The sequence below is a fragment of the Saccostrea cucullata genome, unplaced genomic scaffold (assembly GCF_032062105.1).
Source record: "Saccostrea cucullata isolate Sc308-1 unplaced genomic scaffold, CSIRO_AGI_Scuc_v1 ctg80, whole genome shotgun sequence".
NCBI classification, from domain to species: Eukaryota; Metazoa; Mollusca; class Bivalvia; order Ostreida; family Ostreidae; genus Saccostrea; species Saccostrea cuccullata.
Genome location: NW_026933907.1, coordinates 108177 through 128901, shown reverse-complemented (window position 1 = coordinate 128901; position 20725 = coordinate 108177). Strand labels below are relative to the sequence as shown.

General features: G+C 33.9%; 1 protein-coding gene across 5 annotated transcripts; it reads right to left on the bottom strand.

Annotated features, from left to right (window-relative positions):
• Positions 1-30: 30 nt before the first annotated feature.
• LOC134239583 (coiled-coil domain-containing protein 171-like) lies at positions 31-20602 on the bottom strand. 5 transcript variants are annotated; one of them, XM_062721752.1, is made up of 32 exons: positions 20527-20602; positions 19517-19640; positions 19007-19054; positions 16787-16955; positions 16357-16436; positions 15986-16160; positions 15781-15893; positions 15128-15216; positions 13697-13737; positions 13442-13536; positions 13183-13275; positions 12794-13093; positions 12407-12521; positions 10763-10866; positions 10529-10618; positions 10280-10441; positions 10149-10187; positions 9643-9810; positions 9332-9520; positions 8647-9160; positions 7611-7751; positions 7270-7484; positions 6761-6940; positions 6342-6533; positions 5843-5988; positions 4447-4501; positions 4229-4351; positions 2558-2704; positions 2289-2359; positions 2050-2136; positions 1567-1593; positions 31-443 (listed from the first exon to the last, which is right to left on the bottom strand). In XM_062721752.1, the coding sequence occupies exons 2-32, from the start codon at positions 19634-19636 to the stop codon at positions 362-364; spliced, it is 4170 nt and encodes a 1389-aa protein (XP_062577736.1). In that variant the 5' UTR covers positions 19637-19640; positions 20527-20602; the 3' UTR covers positions 31-361. The 5 variants fall into 5 exon arrangements, with proteins under 5 accessions (XP_062577736.1, XP_062577737.1, XP_062577738.1 ...); XM_062721755.1 differs by lacking the exon at positions 1567-1593 and adding an exon at positions 939-983 and having other exon boundaries at positions 357-443; XM_062721753.1 differs by lacking the exon at positions 1567-1593.
• Between the last annotated feature and the right edge of the window lie 123 nt (positions 20603-20725).

The window sequence follows — 20725 nt, the reverse complement described above, 5'->3', positions numbered from 1 at the left end:
TCATTCATACATAATTTCCATTTTTAAAAAAAATTAAAATGCAATCTGTTGAAAGCATAACAATTTCATCTATAAACTTCTAAACATTTAGTCAGATACACACATACAATAGAACAATATCATCTCTTAGTAACAATAGCACCACAAAGACAGTCTTACACAAAAATCCTCAGGTTTCTGGATCTGTTACATCGGAAGGCTATGACTACCACAGATCCCAGTCAAATGACAGATGTTTGGTGGATTTTGATTGGAATTATGTGGTCAGAAGAAATGAGTGAGTATATTTGGTTTGTGTAGATATATCACAGCTGACAGTATGGAATGCTAACCCTGTAGAGTTGTCCCCCTTTACATTCTGCTACCTCCCGTGTGGTTCAAATGCTTTAGGACGGATGTTGGTCGATCGACTAGACCTAACTGGAGTCTGGAATTTTGGGGACCTGTAAAATATACTCAAACAATTAACTGGTGATATCAATCATCTTATGATAATAAAAGGAAAGGATTTTTTATGGAAAACAAAATAATTCACTGAAATATGCAGAAATAACTGACTTTTAAATAAAAGATGACACATGATTATGATAAAGTTTCTAGTCTAGAAGTACATGTAGGCATTAGTAGCATTAGTTTTAAATGACAGAGTTAAAACGGAAATATCAACTATAGAAAATAAATTCATTAAGTTTGAAATACAGTGTCTCAGTGAATTCAAAAATCAACATAAAGTAAATGAACAGAATATTTTAAATACTTGAAAAAATTATACCTCTACTTCCCCAACACTAAATATAAAATAAAACAAGAATACTCTGTTTTTGAAAAAGAAAATCCTGGGGAAAGTAAGAGGATGAGGCTAAATCAAATGTAGCCTCCAGAGTCAATTACTGTACAATTGGAGAATTGTCAGTGGCTCGACTCCGAGCGATACTCACTACTGAAGATCACAGGGTGCTGGTAATCGTACTAAATCTTCAGGACTTGTCATTAAATTTCAACATGACGTAAATACATCGTACTAGTTAAATCCTCAGGACTAATCATTAAAATTTAAACAAAACATATATATTATCCGATATGGCATAGAATGGAAATTAAGGTTGTTGGATTGAACAGTGTACAGAAACATGGAAAAAAGTAAAATGACAATATGGTACTGAATCTTAATGGAAATATATATTCATATATGCACTATATGTATATATAAATATAAAACACACAATCTTAATTATATATACATATATGCACTACATGTATATATAAATATAAAACACACAAGTCAAAATATTTATACAATGTATTTTCAACTACTTGAAAATGAATCTTTTATGTTGGTTAGAATATAAATGTACAAGTACATGCACATTTTAAAAGGCAGACCACTGATATTAGATCAAACATCTAATTATTTAGTTTTAATTGCACTCCTTTGTGTAGAGAATAATTTTTAACAAAATTTATCCTTAAATTGGTTAATATTTTTCTTCATTATTAAATAACAATCCACTATGTCTAATAAAACCAAGTACTGTTATCAAATATATTGCAATGTAAAGCTTATACCATTTCTGAATAAAACGCTTGGCATCACTAAAATGAAATTGAATATATAGTTTGATACAGTGATCATATATACAAGAAAATTCTAGAATTTATGTGTATTTGAGTAGCAATTCTAAATGGTTTATAATCAAATGATTGCAAACTTTTCTATCAGTAATTTAATGGATATTTACAGATGGAATCACTTGCTTAAAAATTCTGAAGTCCAAGTTTTCACTCAAAAATTTAACAATGACTAACTCTACCCGGTATATTGTTTTACGTATGTGCCATCTGAGAATTATTCACTCATATATTAAGTGAAAATAATTATTAGCTTTTCGATTCCATTTTTTTAATTTTGATTAAGCATTTTGATACCAGAATTTTTTCTACCAATCAGTCGAAACAAAGTTGTGGTTAACCAAATGAAAACTCTGCATTTGACAACCATATTGAAAAGCATTCTAAAACTCCACACATAAAACCGATTATATCTAGTACCTTTCTGATCTCCTGAGAGATGAATCCAGCTTCTTAGACTTGGGTGTAGCTGCCTTAGGCATACCAAAGGAGATTTCTGAGTCCTCTCTAAAGTGACACATAAACAAAACTTTACACTATCCTTAACTTAAACACAAACATTGACAATGCACTTATGCAATACAGGTATGAAATCAAAGGTCCTATTGGAAAGATTTTTAAAGTACAAAAACTTTTTTAACATCTTTATCAGCTAGTACCTGATTGGCAAGAAACTTTCTGACTGAGTCATATCCATGTCTCTATTGTGGTCACGTGTAGGAATTTCAGCCTAAAAAATGTTATACATTAAACAAGAGTGTCTAAATGGCCTACAATACAGTGTATATATGTAAATATAATTATTACTACATACTTAATACCTGGTAATATTCTGGCTTTAATAAGGTCTCTGTATTATACATTCTATACTGAGTTGTTTCAGAGTTAAAATCAGCGACATAGTGTTTTAGATAATGAGGATACTAACACTCTCGTCATACTCGCGGCGGACAGCGTCGCTGAGCTCCCGTTTCAGCGTGTTGATGTGTTGTTGGTGTGTATCTATCTCCTCCTCCAGAGACTTGATCTTACTGATTGCCTGGTTCTGAGTCTCAACAAACGCCCCCACCAAATTCTGACAAAATTCAAAGACAAAGTTATACTCTTAAAGGTCAAATATCAAGGAAATAGATATACTTGTAAATATATGTTGTAAACAATGGTTAAAAAGAAGGATTACAATATTCGTTTAATTTTAAACCTCATTGTTTTCTTTATTTACCTGTTCAAATATCGCTAAAAATAACGTTCATCAATAGAGTTACCTCCCCTTTTTGTGATGCCATTAGAGACACTCGACAAAGTCTAGTTACATAAGTATAGTAAAAAGTGCTCTTGATTATCTAAAATTATGACATCCCAACTGAGATTTTTTTTAGACACGATAACTTGGCAGATAATCAATTCCTTGTCTATTATACCACACCTTCCGTTTTTTGTCAGTCAAGTCCTTCACAGTATATGAATTTTTTTAGTATTTTATTTTTTTTACTCCAGCATGTTACAGGTTTACGCCGAAATACATGTACTTTTGACATGGCGCCGCGTAATGTTCAGTCATGTATATACCGAGTGCATGCTCTAATGGGCCAATCTCTAAAACTTAACAAAAGCGGAAAATATAAAATATCGAAGTACTGGTATGACGGACAAGGAATTCATATATATTTTGCTCAGTTTTATTTTCAGTAGGGGGGAGGGGCAAAGTACATGAATCAATCGTCAGGTTACTCAGGTACTTGTGATCTTGTTGATTACTGTAACAAGAATCAAAAAAAAAAACTTTCCCTAAAACAGTATTGCGGCTATAAATACCTAAACTGACAAATTGAAAAATGCAATTTAAATTTGAAATAAAACCAAGAAATTTGTGAGATAATTTTTTAATTAATAATTAAAATGTAGCCTAAACTGGTCTATGTAAAATGTCGCTTACATTTATGTAGACATTATAGTGTTTCGTGTTTATTGGGCTCAAAACCATCTCTTTATAAATTGAATGTCCATATTGCCCTCAATTTCAGGTGCGTAAAAATTTAAATATATACTCATGTCTTGTTCCGATTTATTGGTACAGTTAAAAGCCCACATGGCAACATCTTGCAAACAATAATGTTCCAAACACGGCAATATAGCATGCACTTCCTATTTCACGCTGTCTCTGATGACGTTACGCAACAAGGGAGATAAGCAATTTACAATAAATGATCCACTTGTCACACAGGTAAGTTTAAACGACTATTAGTGATGGAAATTGGTGACAAAAAAATAAATAGATCTCAGAATGTCATTCATATTGCTCCAGAGGCTGACAATAATGAATAATTATGAATTTTCACAAAAATATTATACTTGACCTTTAAATATAAAATAATTCTGACATAAACTGGGAATTTTTAATTGTTCATTAAATTCACTATAATTTATATTAGTATAATACATGTACAAGTGACAAAATTTTTTTAAAAATTGACATCATTAACATTAAACACCTGAATTTCATTTTTGTACTGTATTGTAGATACCATCACTTGCATGAAAAAAAAAATTATTTTCTTCACTAAACACCAAGGACTATGTTTTGTTTAATGGTACAAACCTGTGCAGCAATGAGCTCTGGCCCAGCCTTGCCGACATCACTAGGAATGAAGTCAGCATTCAGTAACCTTTTAGTCCAAGAGAAGTCTGTGATGCCCTTAGCCAGGGTCAGCTCTTTCTTGGCCTGCCAACAAAGTGTGTGTTTTATAGTACACCTGGGTTACTTTGAAGTTAAAAGTAGGTAAATACTAAATCCACTTAGTAGAAGCTAACGCTCACCTGCTCCAATGCCATAGTAACAGCTTTGAGATATTGGGCCAATGTTTCCTTATCTCTACAATTGTTATTAAATATCATTTATATTATTAATACATGTAGTGATTAATAATATAAAATACACAAAAATATGCTTAACTTTTTCCTAACAGTAGTTAAGCTTCTTACAGAATGAGTATTTTAATTTTTTTGAAAAATTGGTTGTTCCAGGTTATTTTCCTGTATGTACGAGGGTTGATCCAAAAGTTTGTGAAATTTCTTTCTAAAATCTTTTCGTGATTTGATGAAAGCAAACAATAGGCATATTCATAATATAGAATCATAATGCAACAATATTGGAAAATTTTACCACTTTCCAAATACAAATAAGGTCACACGAGCTTTCTGAAAATGGACAGTTGTGAAACCTGGGAGAGACTTCAACATAATGTCAAGTTAGATATGTCACATCATGTTATAGATGCATTTTGCCCTAATGTAGTATACGTCCAATTCGAATATGTAATTCTACAAAATGCTGCCCTTTTCTGCATTTTTTTTCTCCAGAAAAGCCTGGGTATCCTCTCGCACCAACTTATCTTCATTTTTCACTCATATTTCAAAATACTACCCATCTTTCCATATGATGTTCCAATTTCAGTATCAATGTCAAGAAAAGCACGTCAGCCGACAACGTTCATTTACACTTTTAACTTGTCTAGGGGATACGCACTTAAAACAGAGCCTCCAAAAAGTGACCATAACTTTAATCAACGTCCATCATGGCATGGAAGTTCTAGTTTTCCTATATTTCTAATGCCACCGGAAAACAAGTAACTAAATGCATTTTTCCCAAGCCTATGTCAATAATATACGCGTTTAAGATGAGTGATAACAGGATTTTCACAAAACGCATGATTTGACTGAAATTTGATGTTGTCTAACAACTTAAAGATGAACAATAAATCATCAATTAATAAACTAAATATCCAGTAAAATCAGTAAAACTCTCACACAAAGGTTTATAAAAGATCAGGCAATCGTAATAATAACATAATTTTCATTTTATATACCATATAGGGCGGTTTAATTCTCATTTCACATATTAAGAATTAAACTGATAATAAACATGTTAATTTCTCCCCTGCATTTCCAAACAACCGTTTCTATGGCAACTACCATAGAGTTATTTTCAAAGATATTTAAAATGTTTTTTAATTTAAAATGTTCATCAAGTGTCTATATTTTCATATGTAATTTTCAAGCAATTCCACTTAAAAATAAATAAAATATGAAGAAATTCCACAAACTTTTGGATCAACCCTCGTAAATGTAATTCCATAAATATAAATGTATAGAAACAAAAAGAAGAGAAGACTGTTTTCTACAAAAGATTTGGTATTTGGTTGGACTAACACACCTGGCTACAGTCCTCAATGCCTTCTCAGCATCCGCTACATTGGTAAGGAGGGCCTTCTTCTCTCCCTCCAGAGATATCACCTGTCTGTTCAGCTGCCTCAATGTCTGCTCCTTCCTCTTCAGCTCACCTTTAGTCTCCGTCAGCCCCTAGAAAGAACAACAAGTTGTGTTTATTTCATACTGACTACTTGTTCAGTATCTTAGCTGAACAGTACCAAATATTTTCAAAAGAAGTGTTGAAAATCCCTTATTTAACATCCATCCCTACCTCCACTCCACCTCCTCACATAAACAATCACCACTACTACTCACACCAACCAAAACTTTTTTAGAATTAAAGTTGATCTTTGACAACGTGTCCTACTTTCAAACAGAAATATCTATGAACATTTGAAATTGTCTGTTTATATTTCACTCCCTAGATGCAGTAGAACCCCCATGGTCCATTTCGTGTTAAACTCTCCACTTGTCTTTCATCCCATTCGCCCCCAGTAACTTACGTGTACAGCCTCTGAGAGAGTCTGTTCCTTCTCCATGCCCTCTGTTGTGTAGAGATCCAGCCTCATTGTGATCTCCTCTAGCTGACGACTCTGTTCTACCAACAGCTGCTGGGCCTGCTGCTCCCGCTGTAAGGCATTGTTCAGTTCCTGACACACACTCTCAAACTTATCAATGGAGACTACATCAAGGTCCTGTATGTATGAAAAACAAAAATTCAAAGGATGCTCTTGCAATCAAAATGAATAAGTACTGCTGCACATGAATGTATTCTTTCTGAGTAGTCTTCATATTTGTTAAGGTTTTTACAGACTAAGTGGTGAGTGAATGCTGTTTGAAATCAAAACAATAATTTTCTATGTAGAACAAAAATAATAAATTGCTATGTTGGAGCTTCCCCAGTGTACTGTTTTTGTTGTACCTGGCCCTTGATGGTGCTGAGTTGGTCCTGTAGCCTCTCTATGTCCTCTTTCTGTGGGAGGTCAGCACACTCGTCCTTCATACGACCCAGTTCTAGGACCAGCTGCCTCCTCTCCACTTCCACTGTGTGCAGCCTCTGAGTAAAATCCAGAATGTGGGTCTGTAGAGCTCCAAGTAACTCCTGTACAAAATCAAATACCTCCAAGTTTAGAGACTAACACAGAGATTAACATCAAAATAGATACTTAGTCAGATGTAGAGGTTGCAATCAGTATCTGCAGTTCAACTTCAGTATTTTAAACACTAATATCTGGAATACAGTACAATGAATACAGGTAATTCAAAGTGAATTTGAAGTCCTTGCCAATTTTTTTTAAGTATATATGAAAAACCCTTGACATTTTGAGTGCCCGGATATATCTCGAAGTTTTTTCTTGGTCCCACTGAGTTAAGATAACATACATGTAGTTTGACTGTATTTAAAACTGATAATCACTTTTACTACTGTACCTGAGCTGGGACCATTTGTCCTTTCTGGTCCACTGATTTTCCAACACATATTTTGCTGAGACCTCTCCCAAGAACCCTGATAAGAGAATTACGATCTCTACCACCTAAACCAGGATGAGGGGAAATTCCCTCAAACTGTCGGCACAATTTGTCCACCAGCTTGGTAAAGGAATTCCTGGCGGCATTGACAACAGCTCTCATCTCTACAGCTGATGCTGGAAAACAGAGTGAAAGATTGATTTTCTTTTTCTGAAGAAAGGATCAAAGCTTAAAAAAAATTGACACACTTTCTAAACAAAATTTTAAACTTTTTGAAATTATAAAGAAATTATAATACTGACCTTTCTCTTTGCCCTTGATCTGATCTGTGACCTCTAAAAGCTCAGACATTGAAGTGGTGGCAGTGTTTAACAGCTCTGTGCTGGACAACCATTGTAAAATGGCACTGTGCATCTCTCCAGTATTTCTTTCTTCTGTATCTCCTGTAAAGTGTAGATATATTTGTATACATGCTAGTGATGTCCATTTTAAGTTTAGCTATGTATTTTGCAATATTTGGCAAACAATAATCATACCATTTATTATCTCTTCACAGAAAGACTTCTAAACATAAATGTATTCCCTCGGACAATAAATATATCTAATTATTAAGGCAAACACAAAAAAGGTTCCCCTTTTTGATTATGAAAATAATATACAGCCTGGAAGTATGCTAAAATTCTTGTATACTACATGTAGTTAGTAGGTTCAGCCAAGAAATGGTCATATGCCTCAAGGTTGCTTATTACTCATAAACCCCCAAATCAGTTACCGCGTATATCCTAATACTAATTTACTCACTAGTTTGATTTAAGTGGTTTAAAGCTTATATTTCTGTTCAATATGTTTGTAAATAGTGTGATTTCAAATAAAATTTACTTACTTACAAAGTACAAATTAGTTATAGAACAGGGCTCGACATTAACTTTTTTTCCTACTTGTCCATTCGGACAAGTGACCAAGATATTTACTTGTCCGAACTTCAACTTTACTTGTTCGAAAATTTTTCAATGAATATGTCATTCTGTCAACTTGAAAACATCTATTACTTGAATTAAAAAATAAAACGTGCTTGATTTATAAGTGTAGTTATTATTGATAAATAAGACAAACACTTGTCATATAAAACAAAATTTTATCTAGACTTCCTGTTCTGACAACAACATAAATGTTCGCAAGTGAATCTGTTCTATCAATCAAATATAATTTGAATGTAATTTTTTTTCATTGGTACCGGACAAGCGGACAAGCATTAATGTCGAGCCCTGTAGAATACTTTATTTACATTTTTTTTTTTTCAATAAAGATTAATGATCTGCAGTATATTGAGACAGTTACCTGGGAAAGCCTTTAATGCTGATTTCACTCCCCCTGTACATACAACTATTCCATTCATATTGGATATCACTGTGTCATAAGTCACAAACATTCTGTTACAGTTCTGTCCAAAGAATCTCAGCCTATTAGCAGCCAATACAGCCACCACTCCCACTCTGAAGGTCAGCAGGGGGTGCCTCTTGGCTGGTTTCTCCAGCTTACTTGGTTCCCCGGCGGCAGCCTTCATCTCTGCACTGAGTGTGGTGACCAGAAGCTCCATTCTCTCTCTACAAAACTCCCAGTTTGACATCTGCTCCTCCAGCATGTTTCTCTGGATTGCCAGGAGGGAGGATCTGGAAAAAGTGGGATACAGGGCACCGGCCAGGAGACTGCAGGTAGCCAGCAGGGCCCGGTTCTGTTTCTGGGCTTCCATTAAGTGATTTCTCAGATCGGAACATTCAGTCTCTAACCCTTGTTGGACCGTGCCAGTCATCCTTATCTTCTCCCAAGCCTGATCCGCCATTGACTGACTCTTCTACAAGACAAAAATATCAACAAAATAATCCAATATATCAGGATAGAGATATCTTGCATACAAGTAAATCATTTTTACCAACATTCTGAAATGTTACAAAGAATAAACTAAATTAAATATAGAAAGTAAATGAACCTATAATTTCCATTTCATTAGCATTAAAAAACTTACTTTAGACCGAGACTGAATTTCATTCAGCAGTTGTGAGTAGTGAGCCTCAATTTCCTCTTTCTGTTTGTTCCAGGCAATCTCTCGTTCTTTGGTCAATGCTGTCAGTTTGTTAAGCTGATCTTCATGAGCTTTCTGCATGTCATCCAAAGCATCCTCCTTCATCCTAACAGCCTCTTCAAGATGTCTTATCTGTAATATGTAAATCATTTACTAATGAGTACATGTAGAAACATGCTCTATTTTCCTCTAAAGACACAGCTATTCCTAGCAAAATAATAAATTAAATACACAGATTTTTTATGAGTACTGACCTTCTCATCAGTTCTCTGAGCAGTGGTCACTAAGTTACACATCTGTTCATACACGAGACTAGTGAGGTCAGCCCAGGTAAACTGATGGATGGAGGTATCCTTAGGAGGCACCATAACCCGGCCGGCCAGCAGGCGCTGGTACATACCATGCAGGAAGGCCAGCTTCTCCTAAAACAGAATACAACTCCATAAATAATGTTAGTAAGATAAAGATTAAGGTGTATGTTTAACCTACATGTAGGTATGAAATACTCTAATCTTTCATTTTACCAATTTTAGACCCCCATTGAATAACCAAATTTTAAAAAAAAATCCTCGATCAAAAAGAGTTCAACTTATAACATCCCCCACCCATACAACTACACAAAGATGAAATAATTCACTGTTTTAATACTAGTTTATTTCATATTAATTTAGTAAAATCCCCTCCATTTAATTTTTTATTGAACGGCCACTGCAGTAAAGAAATGAAATAATCCTGTGTTGCAAATAGATTTTTCTTTTACCTCATCATCTGCTTTATGTCTTTTAACCAATTTCATAATCTGGAAAATAAAATGACATTGATGTTATATTTACAGAGACTGACTACAAGTACATCTATTTTTGATAAGAACTCCTGTATGATATGTCTGACCTCCTCTGACAGTTCCTGCACTCGTTTCCTGTCCTTGGTGGAGTTACTACTGGAGCTCTGTAGAGTTATTCTCATCTTGGCCATGCTGTTCTCCATCTCTGAGTACTCTGATCTCACTCGGTTCAACTCCTTGGCTGTCCTCGTGTAGTTCTTCTGAGCATCCTGTGAATATATACACATTTTAGAAACCCTATTGGAAATTCTTAATAATGTATCAGCTGTTTTTCTTGATTATTTCCATGCACTTACTTCCAGTGCTTTGTCCTTTGCCCAGATCATCTCCTTACATTGGTCAATCTCTTTATGAAGAGCATCGCTGGACTTTTTCATTTTTACAAGCTTTTCAATAGAAATAGAATTTTTGTGAGTTAAAGTTTTAAAGAATTTTTACAGATTTTGTTTCATAGATATTTACCGGTATATTGATGTTAATACATTGTACATGTATTTAGTGTACACAGTGCTTATATAGAGGTGACTCACTTCCTCTGTGGTGTCATCCAGGCGTTTCTTGTACTCAGTCAGAGTCACTCGTAGAGTCTCCAGGACAGAGGATGGGGCCGTACTTTTACTATCCTTCTTACTCTCTGAAATAAAAAATAACATCATTGAATTTCCTCATAAACCATCATGTCATTACAATCTCTTTAAAAATTTAAATAACTAGAAAACTGACCAGTCAGCAAGGGCCCCGCCATGGGGTAGAATTAATAGGGTGCAGCTTACGGAATGATAAAAAAATGTACGAAGAATAAGCAACAGCAACTGTATTCTTAAAATTTCAAGATAATTCCTGAATATTCAAAAACCTGAAAATAATATCCTTGTATTTACATTAGGCAGTAAAAAACAACTTAACATTGAATGTATATTTAAACAATTATCATGATTATGAAGCATGTGTTATATAAAATGCCAGCCTTCAATGAATGCAAATATCATGAAGGCTTGACCTTAACTTCAAACAAACAGCAGTTGCAGACAAGGGGTTTCATTAATCTTAAAGTGACAGATAAAGATAAGCCTACTGAATTTTCTGCAGCAGGCTAGATAATTAATCCCAAGGGATTAATTGTACCTCTCTCATCATTTTCTTCTTAAGTTACAATAAGAACTTTTTCAGTATTAATAGGTCGATACTTTTTTTCTCAGAACCGCTGGGTCGATAAAATGGTGTTTTTATACAACTATCCTAAAAATTAATAATATTCTTGAATTAACATAAAGTGAAAAAAGTAAATCAAAAAATCTTCTTTAATCTATTTTTTTGTTATTAGAATTCAAAGAAATCATAACTTTTAAACAAAAATAAATTATAAATATTTATATTTAAATCCACATTTCAGAGTGTTCATAGCATTTCAAATTGACTTAACTTCAAAACAAACTTCATTTGCAGACAGAGGTGGTAATTCATCTCAATTTGACAGATAAAGATAATGCTCTGGATTTTCTTCAGGAGGAAAGCTAATTAATCCCAAGGGACTCATAGAAGCATTCAGTTTACAATGGCAACATCTTCAGTAGTTATCTCTCTTTGCCACTGCTTTTGTATATAAACCACCACCCCAGCTCCAAACCAGGGGACATAGAGAACCAAACTTAGCATCAAAATATGTATTTCTGCCTACTGAACTACCATACCAAATTTGTACTTGATTGGGCAACCATAAAAAAAGTTGCCCATTCATTCTTATGCATAGTTAAGGAATCTACCCCACCACCCCAGCTCCAAACCAGAAGACATAGAGAAGCAAACTTAGCATCAAAATATGTATTTCTGCCTACTGAACTACCATACCAAATTTGAACTTGATTGGGCAACTATAAAAAAAGTTATTAGAAAAAAACAGAAAATTTGTGGACGGAAGAGTGACAGACGGACAGCTAGACAGACAGACAGACAGACGGACGGACAGACAGAGTGATTACTATAGGGCACCCGCAAATCCTTGCGGGGCCCTAATTAAATTCCTCATCAAAAAAGGATACTGTTTGACAATTTGTAATCTGTAGTTTTTCTGACCAGAAATGAGCCTGTGTGCCCCAGAATTTGTTTGACAATAGATTATCTGATGTTTTGTCACAATGGATTTAATACTGTGTGTTCCTGTAGAAGTGACTTACTAGATATTGAGGCCCGTTTGGGTTTTTCGTCCACCTGGAAGTTGTTCAGTAGCAGCTCCAGCTCCCTCATACTTCCTCCATACGTCTCCTCCAGGTAAATCTGCCTCTTCTTGGCCTGAAATCAAAAGGTAACTCATACAGTAATTAGTATAACCTTCAACAACCTGGTTCATGTTAATATCCACATGTCTAGTTAATTAAAATAAAAAAATAACAATATACATACAATTTACAAGTTACACAAAAGCCTGAAAAGATTTGCATGAAAAAACTCTTGAACAGTCAACTTCTCAATAAAATTCTCATGTTTAAAGTCTATGAATTTTTTATAAGTACACACATATAATATTGAATCTAGTACACGTACCAAGATCTATTAACACTGACCTTAGATAGCTCCTCTTTGAGCTCATTAAAGTTTTTCTGATGGACCTCCAGTTCCTTTGACAGGTTTAGTATGACGTTTTTCTTGTTCTCCACCTCTGATGTCAGCTGTCTCTTCACAGAACTATACTCCTTCTCCAGCTTATCTAGCTTGGTGTTAGTGTCCTTGTTATTCCTCCGCTCCTCCTCATATGAATGCTCCAGCTCTCGGATCTGTTTAGTGAGTCGGTCTATTGCCTTGTTAGCTTCATCATTGGCCGACTTCTCTACCTCTAAAGCCCCCTCCAAGTCCCTTACTCGAAGCTGATAGAGAATAAATCAACAGAAATTGAATGTCTGGAATAGTCTTATAACAGCGCTATTTTTGTTTTCAAAATATTACTTTCCAGTACCTGTATGATTTCCGAGTTGAACTTTGTTTCTAGATGTGCTGCCCTCTCAGCTTCAATGTTTTCCTCCACTGTACGAAGCCTCTGTAGGGACATCTACACACAAAGTAATAACGTTATTAACAGAATCTTTAATTAGTGAACTTACCTTGATTCAAGAATACTTGTATTTTAATCTTTACCATATGATATACATTCATTACAACTCAAGAACTTTATAAAACATTTATATACATGTATATCAACTCCCCTTTTCTGATACCTCTAAATCTTTCTTAAGCCTATCTTCTCTTTCCTTTGCATATTCAATTTCTGTTAAAGTTCTTCTAAGGTTTTCTGTTTGATTTTTTCTTTCACCTAAAAAAGAAAAAGAAAGTGACAGTAACTTGGTAAATAATCAATTCTATTCCTACTTTGAATAATTCTTCCATATAATTTTGTAATGAATTTACTTAGTAATTAAATACTTAATACAGTGTGTATGAAGAAAAGCAATGAAAGAAACACATGTACTTACTTTCTAGTTCTTGTATTTTTTCTGAGAACTCAGATATGGCACTGAAATAAATAGGAAATACATTGAAAACTGATTAATAGGGATGTCGTGTTATCCAGAACATTGTCTAAAACAATGACAAGAGGCTCATGGGCCACATCGCTCACCTGAGCACTGTGGCTAGGAAAAAGTAGCAATTGGTTTATTATTGAAAAGTTTAAATCCAAAAATAGTTCCATGACCAATCATGGCTTTGCTATTTTTGAGAAGATGATTTTTAAAGAATTTTCCCATATATTTCTATGTAAAACTGTGGTCGGCCATTTTGGCTCCGCCCTACCCCCAGGGGTCATGATTTGAACAAACTTGAATCTACACTACCTGAAGATGCTTCCATATAAATATGATCAGTTATGGCTTTGCTATTCTTGAGAAGAAGACTTTTAAAGAATTTTCCTGTATATTTTTATGTAAAACTGTGGTCGGCCATTTTGGCCTCGCCCAACCCCCGGGGGTCATGATTTGAACAAACTTGAATCTACACTACCTGAGGATGCTTCCATATAAATATGATCAATCATGGCTTTGCTATTCTTGAGAAGAAGTTTTTAAAGAATTTTCCTATATATTTCTATGTAAAACTGTGGTCGGCCATTTTGGCCCCGCCCTACCCCCAGGAGTCATGATTTGAACAAACTTGAATCTACACTTCCTGAGGATGCTTTCATATAAATATGACCATTAATGCCTTTGCTATTTTTGAGAAAAAGATTTTTAAAGAATTTTCCTATAACTTTCTATGTAAAACTTTGGTCGGCCATTTTGGCCCCGCCCTACCCCCGGGGGTCATGATTTGAACAAAATTGAATCTACACTACCTGAGGATGTTTCCACATAAGTTTCATCTTTCCTGGCACAGTGGTTCTTGAGAAGAAGATTTTTAAAACATACCACCAAATTTTCATTAATTCCAAATTATCTCCCCTTGAATGAGGGCGTGGCCCTTCGTTTGAACAAACTTGAATCCCCTTCACCCAAGGATGCTTTGTGGCAAGTTTGGTTGAAATTGGCCCAGCGGTTCTTGAGAAGAAGTCGAAAATGTGAAAAGTTTACAGACGGACAGACAGACAGACAGCTAGACAGACGGACGGACGACGGACAAAATGTGATCAGAAAAGCTCACTTGAGCTTTCAGCTCAGGTGAGCTAAAAAATCATAATTCCTTTAGCTAACTTCAATTGTTTAAGATGTTGTCTTATCCAGACATATGATTGTCTGCAAAATTCCTACCTACTCTGATTCTGTGTAACTGACTTCATAAAAAAGTATGCTGAATACTGTAGCTCAGTAGACATGTATGTGAATATCACACAAATATGGTTCAACTATACTGATACTCAAAGATAGTAAGGAGCTATATTACAATGAGTACAGTACTAATGTAGTATTTACCTTTCATGTTGTAAAACAAGAGAATCCAGTTTGTCTCTCTCTGCTCTCAGTATATCCAGCTCTGTGTGACATTTTGACACTGAATGATTCTAAAGAAAAAAGAAATCCACTGTCACATTTCATACTTCTGAATCAAATAATTCATAGATATCCTCTTAAGATTATTTTTATGATATTTCTGCAAACATTTACCAAATTAATAAAAAAAATAACTGAATTGGTCCACAACATACACTTATTACACCAAAATCTTTCCTCATTGTAAAGTAAGATCTTACTTTCTCCTCACTGTATAGCAAAATTTTGTTCTCCTCAATACTCATATAGATAACTATCTCCTCAATTTTCATGAAAATCTTACTCTCTCCTTATAGTTACTAAAATTCTGTCTCCTTAACGTTCACCAAAATCTTACTTTCTCTCCTCAATATTCACTGTAATCTTAGTCTCTTTCTTCAATGTACAACAAAATCTCACTCTCACTCCTCAATGTTCTAAAAATCTTACTCTCTACACTCTTAAGCCAGGCCCTGCCGTCACCAACATCCCTTAATTAGATGAGCACACCAAAATCTACCTCTTCTTAATATTCAACAAATATTCACCAAAATCTCATTTTAATCTCTCTCCTTAGTAATAAACCAAAATCTTACTCTCTCCTCAATGCTCATCTTGAGCTGAGCCTCCGTCTCTTTTGATCCTTGTTTTTCAATCTCTAACTGATGCTGGGTATCCTGCAAGTCCCTTGTCAATTCCGAAATTTTAGCTACAAAATAATCAGTCAACTTAATAAAGATTCTAAAGTCTTTTAGTTTTAAATCAGTAGTTTCTCAAGTTACTTTAATTCATATGTCCCACCTTGTAATTGGTCCTTGAAGTCAGTAAGCTTCGTTTCTTTTTCGTAGGAAGAGCTCCTTTGGTGGTTGATTTCTCGCTGACATTTTGTGAGCTCAAACTCTAGGTTTTGTCGGGTGGCCTCCCCTTTCTCCAGCTGTGACCTCAATTTGGCAACCTGACTCTCCAACTCAGAGATCTGGAAATACACATCAAGACATACTATGTCATGCTCTAGTTTAAATACCCTGTATTTCTTTATATCAGTGACACATACTACATGTACCTGAACTTTCTTATACTGTATGAATTAATGTAGTTTATGGAACTCTGCTGTCCAAATGCTTGGTTACAGTAAACTTTGTACACTGAAAAACACACACACATATATATACCTCTGCATTTGAACGAGTGGCTGCTTCAAGTCTTTCTTTCTCTACTGCATTTAATCTTCTGCGCACTTGAGACAGGGATTCTGTAATAGATATCAATGCGGTGTATTGATAGAAAACTTATGCATAAAGTATTTTCAAATCATAGATCTTCAGAAATGCTTTATGATAAAATTCTTACTTACAAAATTAGAAATTTCACTATTATTTTCAACGTTTTTAAGAATAAAAAATACACATATATTATGCTTTATTTTTTTTCGCTGAAAATATTCTGGTAGTAATATATAAATAAATCTACATTAATTAATAAACAAACTGCTTGGATCACTATCTGTGATTTTTTTTTAAATAACTAAAAATGAAATAAGTTCAGAAATCAATCAAATTAGTCCTCATCATATATTGAAGCAGTACAATGAGACCAGCTGACCTTGTTCTGACTGGAGGTCAAGGTTGAGTTGTTTGACCTGTAGGCGGAGCTGGTTGTTCTCCAGTCTGTATTTATTGACATCGTCGTTCTGTATTGGAGATCGGGAGAGTGACATCTTCCAGTCGGCAGTCACGTTCCTGTAATTATTGGAGGTGTCCTCTGGCTTAGGCTACAAAAAAAAAATAAGTCACATGAACTACAACAGGATTAGCTTAGAATAGATGCTACCTTAGTAATTGATTTAAATCATCTCACAAGTAGACGTTTTCGTTTCCATAAATCTTTTCTGTTTTCCATCACAACTGCTGTTTCTAAATTACTATTATTAAGTGACCAAATTTCGAAGAACTAATGTAAAAATCATGCAGAACTTTGTTTACTTTAAAATAGTTTACGTCAACTACCTGTAATGAGATGACTATTTGTACATTTTAGTGTCCCATAGATCTGTTTATTATTTATCACTAACTTTTGTAAAGATTTAATCTTATAAGATTACAAAATAAATATTTCAAGGTGTCAATAGCAAAGCATATCAGCTGTTTCTTATCTTGTTTATAAAATAACAACAAAAGTTTTAACACCTGTACAGTGACTTTACAATCAATGAATCATTTATCAAAGAATGTCTGACACAATATTTTCTCTCTCTTTGCCCATAAATGCACAAGTGTTTAGAGTGTTATTTGGGCACAGATCAACCAATGCTAATACTGTTTATTGACTTAAAAAATAACAGATATATAGTTAATAATTATGTAGAAAGAAAACACTAAAAAAATGCAGATGACATTTTCTTAAAATTATTAATTTAAAAAGCTCAATTGAAATTCAAATGAAGTCTATAATGTAATTTTTGCTAGTGTTAAAGGCAAAAAATTTATAAAAACATGCATTATGTTCTCTTTCAAGCAGTCAGACAATATGAAATTTTTATTTTCATGCAAAGTTAATAACAGAACCGCAAGAAAGCAAAAAAAAGATTAAAAAAAAAAAGAAAGAAAGAAGCAGTGAAAATAGCAATATATAGCTTTAATTATAATCTTTTCCCTAAAAGGATTAAACATTCTTGGCCTTTTTAATACCAGTATTTTGCAGTATGATAACAAAATATATATTGTATTGCAGTTTGTTGTTTTAATTACCGTATATACCAATATACGGGCAAAATGCTTGTGCTCTATATAAAAATAAAATGAATACGTATGTTTATGGTTGTGTCAAACATAATTCAAAAGTTTTGTAGTGCATGTATTTTGATGAATAACTGTAAATAATCAATTATAAGAATTTTTGTCGTTTATCATACATGTAGTTATATATACATTGTCATTTTGCATGCTATTTGAATTTAGTAAAATAAGAAAATACCATTTAAATTTTTCATTGAAAATATAATTGCAAATTGAATTGCAATAAATATAAAAAATACAAATATTGCAGTATATTGCTATATGAAATCTCTTGCCAATATTGGATCCGGGTCAATTAAAAGTTGAAAAGAACTGATTTTAATCAAAATAGAAGCGACTTTGTACAATAGGTACATAAGGACCCCACCCCCACCCCCAACACACACACACACACACACACACACACACACACACACACACCTTATCCAATCCACTGCTAATGTACTTAAGGTGGGTGTAATATAAATGTACAATCTGTAGGAGGTAATGATATTTTACTGTCCACATATGAAATCTATTTAAATGGGTATGTGCAGCATTGGCCATTATCTGCCCAGAAATTAAACTTTGGTAAAAACAAAACAAAACAAAAAAAAAAAAACTACAATTTCATGTACATGTATATCTAATGTGGGAAAACATTTTTGGTCATTATTAATAATTAAGATATGAATATAGTAAAAAATTATGCATATGAAAATTTGGTCAGGAAAAGGGGGTGGTTTGGTTGTGACATTACCACAAACAGTCTGGTCAATATGATTCAACAGGTAATAAAAGAAACTTTAAGAAAACTTCATGCTTTCAGAGAGAGAGAGAGAGAGAGAGAGAGAGAGAGAGAGAGAGAGAAAGACACATTTTTAACTTTGTTTCCAGATATGATAGAACATCTTTAAATTATATCTCACATTTTACTTATATAATCATGCCAAAAATATCCAAATGATACAGTCTGCAGAATCAGATGTTTAAGGATACCATAAGCCACACATATGATATTACAACACTGAAATAAATATTGACTTACCCTACCCCTGTAAAAACTACTTGATGGTGGGAAAAGGCCTCCAAAGTACTGTCCAAATATGTTACAATACATGTATGTAGATTTTTTTTTAATTTTAATGAAACAGAATATTCAGTTCACATTGAATGTTCAAACATAATGATGTAATGTTGTAGTAATGGTAACTGAAGACCCATTTGCCCATATTATGATTGGGTTACTTTATTTGTTCTACTAAATGCATTTCAATCAAATTGTCTTAGCTGTATGTCAAGTTCAGACAAAACCTGAATACACTACTAATGTTACTAGGAGGAGGATGGGATTACAAGTTTATAGAAAATACTACATGAGTTAAAACTTTACAATTTCTCAGGCCAACAATGAGAAATGAGCAAAAATGTTGGCCAGGTATCCTCCCTTTTTAAAACATAAATCGACAGTTGAACTTTGAGCCGGATAGTTTGTTGATCAAACCAGAATACCAAATACCTGATAATAGTATACATGTATTGTGTACTCATAACCTACCAACTGCTCATTGGAACTTGGGAATTCTTCTTCCTCTGCATTTGTGCTTTCCTGTGAGTCCTGTCCTTCCATGTCTCCCAAAAGCTCAAACTCATTTGTGGGGCTTTTTACTTCCTCCATCTTGCTAATAAACGCAAGACGTGAATGTTGATTTATTTATCCTTTGAATAGTCAATTATATCTAAATGTGCATTAGGAATGTTGTATGATTTGCTGTAACTTGTTGTGAACAAGTGGCTGTAATGTTTTATGCAAACAGTGGTGGTATATAGCTAGCATTTAATTTTTCAGAGAAAGATTGGTGTTTATCCTTTTGATATTTATATGTAACATTCACAGCAAGCTATAGCCGAGTAATATTCTATTCAGGCATTCACATAATACATTCTTCAAACAGATTGAGACAAAAATACCTATCTTATTATAATGGCCTATTCGAATAAAATATCCCAATAATTATATTTACAATTAACTTGCAAGAAGATGGGTAATTGGTTTCGTTTTTTAATAAATCTACATCGTACTCAGCAACTTTTACTATGTGTTTCTTTAACCCTTCATCTTGCAAGATTGATTCCTTTGTGGTGCTATCCTAGAGTCTGACAAAAACAGTAGCCTAGCCAGGGACCTATAGGCCCTATACTATTATACTATAAGTGTAGTATATAGGTTCCTGGCCTAGCTGCAGATCGAAAACTTATTTACCAGAAGTTGTAGCTGTTCATGATTTTCCCAAAGACCATATGGATTTACGCTTTAATTACATAAACATTCTACATTGCATATACCGTAAATATATATCCCATTTGGGATATTATATCCAAAACGGGTTATTAGGTCCTCTTTCGGCAAATTTGTCCCAACCTGTCTATGGTTCCAAACGTTAGTATCAAATGTAAATAAGCGACGCATGATTTGCATATGCATGCACAGAATAAATGACTGAACATTTAAAATGAAATTTCTACTGGGTTAAAGTAAACAAGAGCTGAAATGTGAGAAAATAAAACCTTATTGCTGTTACAACTTATTTCTGTAGCCCCCTGATCGCCATATTGTTTACAACTGCAGATACGGACTGATAAGAATAACGCCTGTTGATTGGATAAAATTCAAAATCTGCATTACCCGCGAAAACAAGTTCAAGCAGCTGCATAAGCATCGTCGCAAGACATGGTTTTGTGTTCTTAATTCAATCTAAACGAATTT

Excerpts from the sequence above, each read along its gene's own strand:
- LOC134239583 (XM_062721752.1), bottom strand. The coding sequence starts at position 19,636 with ATGGAGGAAGTAAAAAGCCCCACAAATGAGTTTGAGCTTTTGGGAGAC. Across the intron at positions 10,188-10,279 it reads TGCAGGAACTGTCAGAGGAG|ATTATGAAATTGGTTAAAAG; the intron begins GTCAGACATATC and ends TTTATTTTCCAG. Across the intron at positions 2,137-2,288 it reads GAAAGTTTCTTGCCAATCAG|AGAGGACTCAGAAATCTCCT; the intron begins GTACTAGCTGAT and ends GTGTCACTTTAG.